This window comes from Schistocerca americana, chromosome 3 (genome assembly GCF_021461395.2).
Source record: "Schistocerca americana isolate TAMUIC-IGC-003095 chromosome 3, iqSchAmer2.1, whole genome shotgun sequence".
Taxonomy (NCBI): Eukaryota; Metazoa; Arthropoda; class Insecta; order Orthoptera; family Acrididae; genus Schistocerca; species Schistocerca americana.
Genome location: NC_060121.1, coordinates 466,688,998 through 466,704,069, shown reverse-complemented (window position 1 = coordinate 466,704,069; position 15,072 = coordinate 466,688,998). Strand labels below are relative to the sequence as shown.

General features: G+C 40.5%; 1 protein-coding gene across 1 annotated transcript; it reads left to right on the top strand.

The window, feature by feature from the left end:
• Nucleotides 1–4,505: 4,505 nt before the first annotated feature.
• On the top strand, nt 4,506–11,555 carry LOC124606973. Its single transcript, XM_047139116.1, has 2 exons — nt 4,506–4,621; nt 8,879–11,555. Exons 1-2 carry the CDS (start codon nt 4,615–4,617, stop codon nt 11,107–11,109), a joined length of 2,238 nt encoding a protein of 745 aa, XP_046995072.1. The 5' UTR covers nt 4,506–4,614; the 3' UTR covers nt 11,110–11,555.
• The last annotated feature ends 3,517 nt before the right edge of the window (nt 11,556–15,072 follow it).

The following is a 15,072-nucleotide window of genomic DNA, read 5'->3' as shown; positions in this document are numbered from 1 at the left end:
CACATGTCAGTGACAGATGGTGATTTAATCCCTCCGTGACCCTGTCCGTTAATTTATTTCTTCTTCATCCTCTCCCTTTCTTTCCTCTTTCGATTCTCACGTGTGTGCCACGTGCTGCCCAAGGCCCGGCCCGTCACACGGCTCTCCTCGGTCCTTCTCCGAAGTACCCGCGATAGCGCAAAATTTCATTTGGCATTGCGGTGTGGCACATGTCGGTCGGCGCAACTTTCTGAGCTGGGCAGAACCTTGGTGTCAGCACTGTTCACCCTTCGCTATTTGGTAGCTGCATGAAAGACCTTCACAGGTCCAGTGGCTGTTTCAATAAAATGAATCAGTCTAGCTATCTATCGTCACATGGCTGATTAAGTCAAGGGGCATCTCTGAAAAAAATTCGATTTAAATTCGCTATTTTTGAAATTGTGAAGGAAAAAGGAGTGTTGGAACGAAAATTAGAACACCCAGAGTCGATCGCAGGATACGCATTTTAAGTAAACTTGACTGCACAGTGCCCACAGTAAGTCACTTTAACATAACTTCTTTCTGATTAGTGGGGATCCATTTAAAAAGGAAATCGCGTTGTAAAGGGGGCACATTCTGACAAAGACGTTACACTTCAAAATGGTTCAAATGGCTCTGAGCACAATGGGACTTAACATCTCAGGTCATCAGTCCCCTAGAAATTAGAACTACATAAACCTAACTAACCTAAGGACATCACACACATCCATGCCCGACGCAGGATTCGAGCCTGCGAGCGTAGCGGTCCAGCGGTTCCAGACTGAAGCACCTAGAACCGCTCGGCCACTCCGGTCGGCTACTCTGATAGCCACTGTCCCTCGCACCAGGCACTTGCACGAATTATTAGGTCATTAATGTGAACAGACAGTTTTAACCTCAAGAGGACGAGGATGACGGCTGCAACCGACAGAGCAAATGACGAAGTTGTTCTAGCTATGATGCTTATCAGTATGCATGGTGGCTCGAGACGTATTGCGAAGGTATTCGAGATCAACCAGACAAAGCCATTCGCATCTCACGTCGGCAGATTCCACCCTTATCATCTATCAATACATCAGGCACTCGGAGGACATGATTTCGAACGTCGTGCAGAATTTTGTCTGTTTGGTCTGCGGCGTTTGGGACGCGACTCTATGTCTCTCAACATGTGCTCATTACCGACGAAGTAACGTTTACAAGCTACAGCAATGTACGATTTACATAGAATGTAACACGGGGCAGTTGAAAATGCGCATTGGTTTCGTCAGGTATATAACCAACGACCGTGGAGCGTAGACGTACGGCATGGAGTCGTAGGAATTTGCCTTGCGAGACCTTACTGGAGGTTTTGAATGAATATATGTATGCGCACTATCTTACGAACATTCTACCTGTTTGTGTAAGCGACACGAAGGCTGCCCAGCTCAATCTTTCCGTGTTGAAATGCCAATACTGACGGTAGGATTCGACGGAATGTTGCAGTACAGTGGCCGGCTAGGTCCCATGATTTGGCTCCTCTTGACTTCTATCCATGGACAGCACTGAAAGATGCGATGTATCACGAAGCCCCAACTAAGTCAAACGATATGCGTGTTCGAATAGCGAAGCAAACAACGGCATTCTCTCTCTCAAACAGAAATGACAAATGTGCCTTATAGTCGACGGTAAACATGTTGGGCACATGTTTAAGTAAAGTCTAAAAGTACGTTCCGTTAGGAAAGGTGTCTATTTTGTGGGTGACATCATCAGTCGGTCTGAATAGAACATTTAATTTACTTAAGTATTTTCCGTTAATTTAAAAGCTCGAGTTGTATCTCTACACCAATTTGTCCTATATCGAGTGTTGTTTTTAAGAAGTATTCAGACGTCTCCAAGTAACGACTCTTTGGGATAATTTTGACAAATCTAAGAAACAGTAGTTCCGTTTTTTTTTCTTTAATAGAGCTGTCTCTCATTATGAAGTATTAAACATGAAGGGCCAACATATGTTTCGTCTCTGACAAGAAAGCAGCAACGAGAAGGGTTTGAATACAAAACTGCTTGATTGTTAAACTATAGCTGGTTCGACAAAATATGGAAACGTACACGTTTGAAATAGCCTTACTAAAGCTTAACTGACGCGCTATAAGCTAATATATACTGCAATTTCATATACAACAAAGATAACTGAAGCTGTATCTAAGTCGCATGGGAAGTGAGGCTTTATGTTGGTAGCGTAGGCCTGTCTTGCTGCATACAGTGACGGAACCTGGCATGAGAGTTCTGACTGGCGGTGTCTGGACGACAGTAGCCGACGCTGTCTGAACTGCTTTCCAATTTTAGTTCATATCTGGGATTCACTTGAGGAGGGTTCCAGCGTGATTGTTAACAGTATCACAGCAATTGTCTTTCCAAGAGCTACTGAATTCATTTACGAAACATATAAGGTTCCTTAAAAAGCCATGTTTCTTTAACTATATCGGCTGAGACCAGCTTTCAGACCATTACCATTGCAAAACATTATGTGGCCATCTGCATAATATCAACTCAGGAAAAACTCGTTTCGATATGTGGAACAGTTCACAAAAAAAGGGCTGTTCCGACTTAATTGACTCGCACAAGTCTTCCATAGTTTTGGCTGGGTCGTAATATCCTAGAAAGAACGAAAATAAAGATTCCATTATTCGGCTCCGAGCAATGTCGGAAGTGGAAACACCATCTCAAATGGCCCCAGCTGAGACCACTGCTACCCATACCCTCTGAATAATACTTTAAATCGTGTACAACAGTTGAGATGTTTAAACGTTCATTACTTAAGGAGACCACAGAATGAAGTTCTACTAGATAATTTTCCTCGAGTACACTTTAAAATGTAAAGATTCTAACTTAAATATTGATCTTTAAATTCTCAATCGGCGCCACATTTGCTGAACTCGATTTGGAGCATCATTCAAAGACGCAACAAATGTTTATCTAAACTATTTCATTTCTTACTTTTAGACGAATCACATCACAACATATTTAAAATTTCATTTTCAAGTTTTGATCAAAGAAAATGAAACGTAACGGATTTAAATATCTTTCATTATTCCACTATTGTTAAGAGTATATAGATCAATTTATTTTCTGATTTGAGATTATAGTACATTTCATTTACATAGCTTTATATGAAATATTTAAATTTGCCCTCAAATCACTAATGAAGCGTTTTAATTACCCTGATCAATTTGAAGCAATTAAAACTCAACATGCTCAATTTTATATTCCATTTGTCCATTTCCCATTCTTTGCTTGGCTATGAAAATTCGGAAAAAAATTTCTCTTAATTCTGTATTTTCTCGTGATTGCCATTATTACTTTAAAGCAAATAACTGTTTGTTCGCACAAACAAACCGCATTCTGGTAAATTTGATTCACCATTTGTCAATCTTTCACTCATCGTTTGGCTATGAAAAACCGTATAAAAATCAGTTCTGTAGCTTATAAAGAGTCTTGTTATCGCTCCTTTCAAACGTTTGACCGATAGCTTCACTCAGTCATTTAGACTCAGGTGTGAAGTCTTCCACGTATTCGCAGTGCAAAAAGGTTTACTTAGGGATGTGAAGGAAAAACAACTACTCTCTAGGCAGGAAAAATGAATAGTTCGTAATGAGAGTAGAATTTAAGTTTTTGAAAGCATTATTGCAAGACACGTCGAATTCAGTGTTTTAAAAAAGGATCATCTGTTTGTGTAACAGATGACATTTACTCTTGAAGTTTTTCTTTGTATAAATACCTGCTGAACAGCAGTAATTCCGCAGAAGAGATCTCAGCAGATTCGCGGAATAGCTTTACTAGTGAACACTCTTGAAGTTCTGAAGATCATATCAAGTAAACAGTTTTCTTTTATGTTGCTGAGCAAGTGTCATATGTATTTTTAAAGGAACACACCGACACCTATTGTGTCAGGTTCAAAGTTAGCTATAAATTAAGAAAAATGTTGGTTCCCCATGAAGTGCTAGATGTAAAATAATCATCCTGATCTATTATAAGATAGCGATTTTACACATGGCATTTCGTGAGGAGCCAATATTTTTCTTAATTTGCGGCCAGCTTTGAGCTTGACGGTATTTTCAGTGACCTGACGTAGATGATAAAGACATAAAACGAAAGACTTGAAAATGGCACAAAAGACTGAAACCTGGATTGTACTTAAATAAACAAGAAAATGATATTAGCTGTTGATTCTGTGTTTCCGCAACATTTATTTCGCGATGCTCTTGATTAGTACATGCTACACACTGTGACGTTCCGATCTATCCTTCTGCACACCTATATCAGTTATAACAGTGTGCAGAGTATTCAAAACGCATCCTGCATTTCTTCAAAAGTGATTGTTGGGGAAAAAATCAGATAATACAGTGTACTCGAGGTATGCTAATCTCTTATAAATCCGATATCATACAATATGGAGTCACGTAGCAATCTTGGCGCTGCAATCGGCGATGAATCTCTTCAGATAACTCGTTATCTCAATTGCTTTCGAAAGTTCTCTGAAAGAGGTATGACGCCAGTGTGACTGGGTATAAAGATGCAGCATCCTGGAGGGATCAAGTAAGTTTTGCTGAGACACTGATCACAGCCGAGCTCTCATTTGTAATGAAAGGTAAGTCTACCATTCTTTTGTTATGCTTTTCTCTTTGGGAGTCGTTAGTCATAACTCTTCATTTTCGTTTTGCAACACTCCCCTTGTCTCTAGCTACCTGTTAAATTTGCTTACTCTGAGTGCTGTGATATGTCTATCGTTCTCACCAGAATCGTGTAAAATCAGCAGATTGTGATACTGAACTACGAGCTTTGGTAGCGCAAATTCAGCTTCCAATATCTCGTTGCGAAACGTAAACTTACATCAATGGGAAAGCTAATACAACAAACTTCGCCAGACAGGACGTTTCTCACATAAAGTCACTGTCAGTATTATTTGCTTCCTTGACTGCATATACGCAGAAGCGTTCATTGTAGCATTTTCACTCACGACTTTTTATGTATTCAACATGAATTAAGTCAAATTGGGTGGGAGGAAATTACTGAGAGGCAATGCCCCCATTTTATGTAACAAAGAGGTGTTTGTTATATTGATTTATTTCGTCTGTCTTTATGGCTTTAGTTATTATTATTATCAGTCAACAGTGTGTGGTTATCACACACAGTATACTGTGCGTTTTCGAATAGGAATAGCTGATAGAATATTTCCACCTTCTTCAACTTATCAATGATCGGTTGCGTTTGCCAAGTCGGTTAGCACAGATGAGACTGGGAACTGTACTAGTCATTTTGTAAACACTGCCTCCACGTAAAGGCAACTGTAAATATCTAGCTTATGCAGTTTCATAATTTGAAAGTTTGCAATCAACTTTGTGATTCAGAAAAATATATAAGTAGATTCAAACATGAAGAACACCTGAACTTCTTGCCTTGTAGTTCCAATGGTTCCCTTATACAGTTAACAGGCTGCGAGGTATACGATACATTTTATTGCTTCAAGGGCTTTTTGTAACCTTAATACCCGTTTATTACGAATTTCTAACAGCATCAATTTCTGTTCGTTTAGAAGAGCAGGTGGCAAGTAACCGTTTGGCTGGACTATGTGACGAAAAGCCTATAGAGCTCATGTCAGTCTGGTGTAATATATCGTGAATTTGAATGTGGCATGGATAAAGACTGAATGATTTATAATTGCGAAAGAGTGTTGTAATATGCTATAGTTTGTTCGATAGTCAGTTTCACATTCGATTTAATGATTTAATAAGCAGCGCTGAAAAACCTCAATGATAAAATACATCTGAAATATTAATTACAAAAACAGATTCACATAAATAACTTGAACTTTTAGATGTGGCATATCATATCCAGGACGCAAGTTGACTGAAGTTCATTCAAATCTCTTATCCTTACTGAGGAATTGTTTCTTCTCCCATAATTTAATAAATCTATGCTCACGTAAGACTGCTTAAAAGTATTTAGCGCTTATAAATCAGCTGATATATTTCTGAATAAAGGTGAGAACAGATCTCGACCAAATTATTAAGACTTCATCAATTAAATTTTTACTTCCTAAGGTTTTGTTCTAAATTTTGCACAAATGTTCACGTATATTTTGGAAGCTGATGCACCTATTAAATGTAAGAGATTCTCAGGAATTTATCTTTTGAATGGCTGTGTCAGTGATACAGAAACAAGCCAATATCACTGAAGCTAGTTGCTGGGTTCATACATATAAAGAAATTTAAAAATTTACATTTATCGAATCGTTCTCTTAAGTGTTGATATCTGAATGGAGAAAAGAACAGCTTAGTTACAATTAATATTACCTAACTTCTTAAATTCAACTCCAGACACTGAATAAATGCCAAATAGTTACTGTTTCGCAAAGGACGTTATTATTTTTCTCCTTGAATTTGCTTAGTGTTTCTCCAAATACTGAATAATGATAAGTGCTTACGATACATCGAAATCCACTCCCGTATGATTTAGATTCAATTCTCAGGGTTCTTGTGTATAAATTTACAAGTTTATATGAGATCAGAAATTTCGATTTATGTGACCTGTATAAAACGACAATAGCGAGCTTAGTTTTATATAGCTCGATACCCGCATCATCATGTACCAGTTTTACATTCAGCCCATCACTGCACTCGTGCTTCACGTTTTGTTTAGCTAGAACTGCTGGTAACGGAATAAGTAAATAAATTCATTGTTGTATGTGATAGGGCGCTGCGATAAAATTTTCCTGTTTACTTCAAAGTTCCTTATTTTCTGACACAAAAAATGGCAGCGATGCTTCTTATAACCGGATTCTTTGACAAAATATATCACGAACACGAGCCAGCACACATAATTCAATCAAAATACACTGTAATACACCAAAAACGGAAAACGATACACCATGAAGGAATTTTCCGAATGAGACTGAAATCGGTACATGTTGTGCACATGAACAGACACACAAATTGTGAAATTCTTAGAATAAATGGTTGACTTCTTCAAGAGACCAAGCTTCACAAATTGAGAAAGCTAGTAACACGTTGGTCCACCTCTGGCCCTTATGCAAGCAGTTATTCGGTTTGGCACTGACTGATGGTGTTGACTGTCCGTTTGGCCCCATATGGCCCGTCAACCAGGCGTGATGGTCTGGTGCGACTACACTTTTCTTAGCAGGACCCATTTGGTTGTCATCCGCGACACCCTTACTTGTAACACTGTGGTACACCGACGGTATCCTACGCACCATTTTGTTGCACTTCATGGCAAGCAACAGTGTGCTTACATTTTAGCAGGATAATGCCTGCCTTCACACGTAGAGAGTTTCTACTGCTTGTCCTTGTGCTTCCCAAATCTTACGTGGCCGACAAGGTTGCCAGATCTCTCCCCATCTGAGAACCTTTGGCGCTTTATGGCCAGGGCTCTGCAACCATCTCGTGATTTTGACGATCTAGCATGCCAGTTAGACGGAATTTGGCACAACAGCCCTCATGAGGCCATCCAACAGCTCCATCAATCAATGCGAAGCCGAATAACTCCTTTCAGTTTGTGAAAGGTTTTCTCTTGTATAAATTGTCCAACTTTTATGAAATTGAAATAATCTGTTTGTTTGTAAATGTACATCACATCCACCGATTTTCGTTCCATTCAGAAAATTCATACCTGGTGCGTCCTCTTTTTTTTTTTTTTTTTTTTTTTTTTTTTTTTTTTTTTTTTGTCTTAGAGTGTATACCGAAACACATCTGTGGTTCTGGTGTTCTAGACAACACGTATCCCTTGACATGCAACATACTATGCGACTATAATCTAACTAGCAATAAACCTCAAATACCTGTCGACAGATCCAGCATTGACTAGGTATTCATTTTACTAATTATCTGTTAGAAACGAAAACAAAAAATTAACTGTTTTCCGGTTTCGACAAAATTTTATTTCCATACATTCGTGAAAACACCTTTGAAATTATGAAACGGTCGCGCCAGAAATAGGCATTACGTACAAAATCTTAAGTACAGTATCTAAATTAGAAAGCATGGTATGCACAACACAAATTCTCTGCAATGTCTCCTCCCGTACGCTAAGCGTAGCTGTTTCATGTGACTAAAACGCTGTTTTGTAAATGTCCCTTCATGAATTCCCTTTAGTTGATTCCACTCGAGAAATGTCTTAGCACCAAAGAATAAACATATTAAAATTTAATACATAAAGGCGGCATTTTTTTCATGCAACTCAATGTTTATGATGTCATGTCACCTGATTCATGTGTCACGCAACAATGTAACTTTGTAGGTACATTCAGCGTCATGCGTAGATACTGTCTACAAAATGTGTTGCGAATATAATTAACACAAAAGAAGTAATAAATTTAAACATCATCCACAACATGGCACATTTCATGCATGTTAGCGTTTATGACTTCATACCTTCTGGTACCATGATATAGTACCACAAAAGTAATATATTTAAACGTCATGCTCGACGCCGCAGTTTCACACGCATCTTATTGTTTATGAAGTCGTATCTACAGAACTTTGATAGGTAGGTGCTTCTTACGCCAAAGCGATTCTTAGCTGACAGTGAGGGGTATGGGTACCAAGTTTGGTTGAAATCGATAACACATTTTTATAAAAAATCGATAACACATCTTTATAATATGTATGGATTCTCCATAGAATGGAGCTGAAATATTACCTACGCGCTCAATGGTGGCATAATTTTTAATGAATCTCACGACTTACATTACTAACGCTGACAATACTCAGTACAATATGAATAGGATATCCATTCTTTTACTCACTCTCCATTTGTTTACAGTGCAAGACATTACTTTGCATATAGCTTTCCCTTTCGCACTTTTCTAATAAAGTATAATTCTGTTTAGTTTTCACAGGTTTAGCGGTGCTCTTGGTTTTGGCGGCAGCGGCTCTGGGTGCCCACCAGCAGTCACTGGCTGACCCGCCAGTATGTCCAGAGCGGATCCCGGGCGTGACACTCAACATTACCTTCTACCCAAATGAAGATGACTGCAGCAAGTACTGGGAGTGTGACAATGGCAACCTTTACAATGGTTCATGTTCTGATGGCTTGGTGTGGAATCCAAATGTGGACTCTTGTGACTGGCCATATATTTACGACTGTCCTTACGATAAGAAGGAGCAAAGTCTGTTGCCAGGTGAAGTTCCCCAACTGCAGTCACGCGCAGACCCGCCAGTATGTCCAGAACGAATTCCAGGTGTGGCAATGAACATTACCTTCTACCCTAATGAAGATGACTGCAGCAAGTACTGGGAGTGTGACAACGGAAACCTTTACAATGGCTCATGTGCTGATGGCTTGGTGTGGAATCCCAATGTGGACTCTTGTGACTGGCCATATATTTACGACTGTCCTTATGATAAGAAGGAGCAAATTCTGTTGCCAGGTGAAGTTCCCCAACTGCAGTCACGCGCAGACCCGCCAGTATGTCCAGAACGAATTCCAGGTGTGGCAATGAACATTACCTTCTACCCTAATGAAGATGACTGCAGCAAGTACTGGGAGTGTGACAACGGAAACCTTTACAATGGCTCATGTGCTGATGGCTTGGTGTGGAATCCCAATGTGAACTCTTGTGACTGGCCATATAATTACGACTGTCCTTACGATAAGAAGGAGCAAAGTCTGTTGCCGGGTGTGGTTCCCCAACTGCAGTCACGCGCAGACCCGCCAGTATGTCCAGAACGAATTCCAGGTGTGGCAATGAACATTACCTTCTACCCTAATGAAGATGACTGCAGCAAGTACTGGGAGTGTGACAACGGAAACCTTTACAATGGCTCATGTGCTGATGGCTTGGTGTGGAATCCCAATGTGAACTCTTGTGACTGGCCATATATTTACGACTGTCCTTACGATAAGAAGGAGCAAGGTCTGTTGCCGGGTGAGGTTCCCCAACTGCAGTCACGCGCAGACCCGCCAGTATGTCCAGAACGAATTCCAGGTGTGGCAATGAACATTACCTTCTACCCTAATGAAGATGACTGCAGCAAGTACTGGGAGTGTGACAACGGAAACCTTTACAATGGCTCATGTGCTGATGGCTTGGTGTGGAATCCCAATGTGAACTCTTGTGACTGGCCATATATTTACGACTGTCCTTACGATAAGAAGGAGCAAAGTCTGTTGCCGGGTGTGGTTCCCCAACTGCAGTCACGCGCAGACCCGCCGGTATGTCCAGAACGAATTCCAGGTGTGGCAATGAACATTACCTTCTACCCTAATGAAGATGACTGCAGCAAGTACTGGGAGTGTGACAACGGAAACCTTTACAATGGCTCATGTGCTGATGGCTTGGTGTGGAATCCCAATGTGAACTCTTGTGACTGGCCATATAATTACGACTGTCCTTACGATAAGAAGGAGCAAAGTCTGTTGCCGGGTGAAGTTCCCCAACTGCAGTCACGCGCAGACCCGCCAGTATGTCCAGAACGAATTCCAGGTGTGGCAATGAACATTACCTTCTACCCTAATGAAGATGACTGCAGCAAGTACTGGGAGTGTGACAACGGAAACCTTTACAATGGCTCATGTGCTGATGGCTTGGTGTGGAATCCCAATGTGAACTCTTGTGACTGGCCATATATTTACGACTGTCCTTACGATAAGAAGGAGCAAAGTCTGTTGCCGGGTGTGGTTCCCCAACTGCAGTCACGCGCAGACCCGCCAGTATGTCCAGAACGAATTCCAGGTGTGGCAATGAACATTACCTTCTACCCTAATGAAGATGACTGCAGCAAGTACTGGGAGTGTGACAACGGAAACCTTTACAATGGCTCATGTGCTGATGGCTTGGTGTGGAATCCCAATGTGGACTCTTGTGACTGGCCATATAATTACGACTGTCCTTACGATAAGAAGGAGCAAAGTCTGCTGTCAAGTATACCGACTGAGTGTCCTCAAACTTCAAATGGTAAACAACTGACAGTCACATTTTATCCCGACGAAAAAGATTGCACCAAATTCTGGTCATGCGACAACGGAAATCTCTTCAAGAGTTCATGTCCAGTTGGTTTGATATGGAATCCCAAGATTAATGCTTGTGACTGGCCTTATAACTACAAATGCCAATACTAGAGTAGGAAATCTATTTCTGCAGTAGTAGAGTCTGTCGGTCCAACAATAAGCCGTCTTACAGTTGGCATCGTCATGTTTTATCCCAATGAAAACGACATCCAAAACCACTGGAAAGGTGTCAATGGTGAGGTAAGAGAGTGTAACTGCGACATTGACATGGTGTGTGATCCCAGCGCGACAAAGTGTACTGTGTAAATTATTTAACTTGTAATACAGATACGAGTAAGCTAAAATTATCTCTTAACCTCTGGAATCAACCGAAGGGAATGCTCGGCTTATCTCAGTAATATATCTGATTCCAGTTAATCATTTCTCCGACTTACAATAATGTACTGTTTATCAGTAACTGAGTGGGATATTGAGCCTGATTTCATTACGAAATGTTGTAGTGATTTGTATGTATTTATTTTTGTATTTGTAAAATAAATAAATTTATTTATGTATAACATGTGTACTGAAATTATCCCAAGTCAAGTAGAGAATGATCTTGCGTGTTTCTTGAATATACTATACCTCAAATTAAAGCCATTACAATTTTCAGGAGTTCGTTCCACTATCACGTGTTTAAATGTCACTGTCTTTCTTTTCTTTAGATTTGTAATATCCTGATCTGATCGATCTTCCCTTTGAACTCGGATTGAAATGTTTAACTTCTGTAGTAAACAGCTGAATATCATGAAAGAGGCGAGACAATATAGTTATGAATTAAGGTTCATACAGTAGACGTTTGACAAGATACACAAATACACTACACAACAAAAGCACTGCACTCACTGTTTCGAGGATGGAGGTTCAAATTCTTGTCTGATCATGTTATCATGATGTCAGTAGGTCATTTACAGGTGGTTTATTTTAAAAGGAAACGAGATCTCTATCCTGATCCTTGTTTGCTTAGAGGTGTTGCTCCCTCTACTATGACTATGTCCTCCATGGCACAAAAAATGGCTCTGAGCACTATGATACTTAACTGCTGAGGTCATCAGTCCCCTAGAACTTAGAACTACTTAAACCTAACTAACCTAAGGACATCACATACACCTATGGCCGAGGCAGGATTCGAACCTGTGACGTAGCGGTCGCGCGGTTCCAGACTGTAGCGCCTAGAACCGCTCAGCCACTCCGGCCGGCGTCCACGGTACATTAAACCTTAATATTCGTTCCTTCTTTCCTTCACGAATTACTTCATAGTATAGTAACGACGTAAATACTAGGCCGAACGTTGTAATTCACTGAGTCTGTAGGCCTTCGACTCACTGAAAGAAGACATAACCGTTTAAATCACAGGTGGTAACTTCTTTTTATCCTAATATTGACGTTAACAAACGGGAGCCATCAAGAACCTTTCGTTTATATAATGTGAAATACACAGTGAATGTCCAGTACCCGTTGATTGGTCCCAAGAAGCGATTTCTCTATCTTCCTATTCTGTTTAGTCAGATATATTTAACAGCCGCCCCACATGCGCTTTACCACATTCATGTCTTTTATAATATCTTATACGTGTGTTTCGTGTGGGACTGCGGCTATAGTGATTGTGTTCCGTAGTGTACATCGTCAAAATCATTCCACATGGGAAATATACGTGTGTAGTTACTGATGCAACTCTTTCAGTTTTAAAACTTTAATAGTAAACTACCAAATCGTAGATGATATTGTTAGCAACAGCGATTCTATCGGAGTAGATAGTTAGAAAGGTTTACCTCACCGTGAATCAAACTGAATATCCGTTCCTGTCAAATTTTATAAAAATATGGAATGTGACAGAGAATACCAGTAATAAAATAAAATTGCTTGCTGGATACAAGCACTGTTCTGTGCAGTCTAATTGTCTCCACAAAACACCTATGTGTCATCAGACCTGCCGGTAAAAATCAGCATTCCCATAGTGCTCAGAGCTATTTGAACCATTTGCCATAAACTGATGAAAGATCAAGCTCCTAGAGGACAAATACACTGATTTGAAGTTTTCCACACAAAACGGGTATTTTCATTTCTCAATCATTTAACTGCAAAACTGCCATAGTGTGGTGTCAGTTTGTTGACGATGAATGTAATGAGACCGTCATGTCGTTATACGCTAATGAGCTGAGAAGTGACAGAAGTTAGCATGGAGGTGGTTTGCACCGTGATACGGCTTACTGTGAAAATAAATGAATATTTTTGCCTCTCAGTCATATTTGTTGAAATCTGCCTCATCGTAGTGTGAGTAATTGGATGATGCTGAGAGCGTCATTTCTTTACACGCTAATGAGCTGAGATGTGTCTCGCGGAATGGCCGCTCGGTCTGAGGCACAATGCACGGATTGCGCGGCCCCTCCCGCCGGAAGTTCGAGTCCTCCCTCGGCCATGGGTGTGTGTGTGTGTGTGTGTGTGTGTGTGTGTGTATGTGTATGTGTGTGTGTGTGTGTGTGTGTGTGTGTGTGTAGGTCTTAGCATAAGTAAGTTAGCTTAAGTAGTGTGTAAGTCTAGGGACCGACGATCTCAGCAATTTGGTTCCTTAGGAGTTCACACACATTAGAACATTTGAGATGTGACAGAAGCTACTAGGGAAGCATCGTCCATCATGATGCTTACGTTAAACTAAAGAAGTGATCGTTTCTGGAAGAGTCAGCCAATATGTTGCTTCCACGCACGTATACTTTGTGAGAAGACCACGAAGGCAACATTAGAGAGATCCCTGCTCCCACGAAAGCATATCTACATCTACATCTACATCTAAATCCATACTCCTCAAGCCACCTGACGGTGTATGGCGGTGGGTACCTTGAGTACCTCTACCGTTTCTCCCTTCTATTCTAGTCTCGTATTGTTCTTGGAAAGAAAGATTGTCGGTATGCGTCTGTGTGGGCTCTAATCTCTCTGATTTTATCCTCATGGTCTCTTCGCGGGATATACGTAGGAGGGAGCAATATACTGCTTGACTCCTCGGTAAAGGTATGTTCTCGAAACTTCAACAAAAGCCCATACCGAGCTACTGAGCGTCTCTCCTGCAGAGTCTTCCACTGGAGTTTATCTATCATCTCCGTTACGCTTTCACAATTAGTAAATGATCCTGTAACGAAGCGCGCTGCTCTCCGTTGGATCTTCTCTCTCTCTTCTATCAACCCTATCTGGTACGGGTCCCACACTGGCGAGCAGTATTCAAGCAGTGGGCGAACAAGTGTACTGTAACCTACTTCCTTTGTTTTCGGATTGCATTTCCTTAGGATTCTTCCAATGAATCTCAGTCTGGCATCTGCTTTACCGACGATCAACTTCATATGATCATTCACCTTCTTCCCTCCCGCACTCGGTCACATACCAGTTGTGGCTTGAAGAGTGCAGATGGAGAGATGCAGAAGTAAATGTAGAAGGCACTGATGAGCTCTCATCATTTACTGTAGACGTGAATTGTTTACTACTGGAGGTAACAGCAAATGACTCAAGCCTTCTGTGATTCAAGACTCTCGTCTTTTATGATTAAATCTTGTTAAGAAGGGGTACAAAACATCATAAAACCTTAAAAAAAATGACGCAAAATACGGCTTCGAACTTTGAATACATATATATCGGAAGAATACATAAAGAATCAAAATAAAGTCCATTAAAATAACACAATGGTGTATAGAACGTAAGTGCGAAAGTAACTTTCGCATGACGTGTCTCTAACAAGTAACATAACTCGATGAAACTTGGACCATATATAGAAAGAACTGCTACAGTAAGGTAAGTGAAAGAAACGCTCACTGAGATAAATATAAATGACATATTTATTCAAACACAATAATTACACTGAAGTCACCGCGATCTATGATAGTCCCACAGACATTAAAAATGGAGGGACATGAATCTTCATACGGTATGCGACAACTACAGACGGCAATGCATCCTCTACAACGTGGTTCCATTCTGACCACAAGGCTCCTGAAGTGTTCTTCTGATAGGGCGTTCCATAAACGCGGCTGACAACTGCCGGGAAGTCAT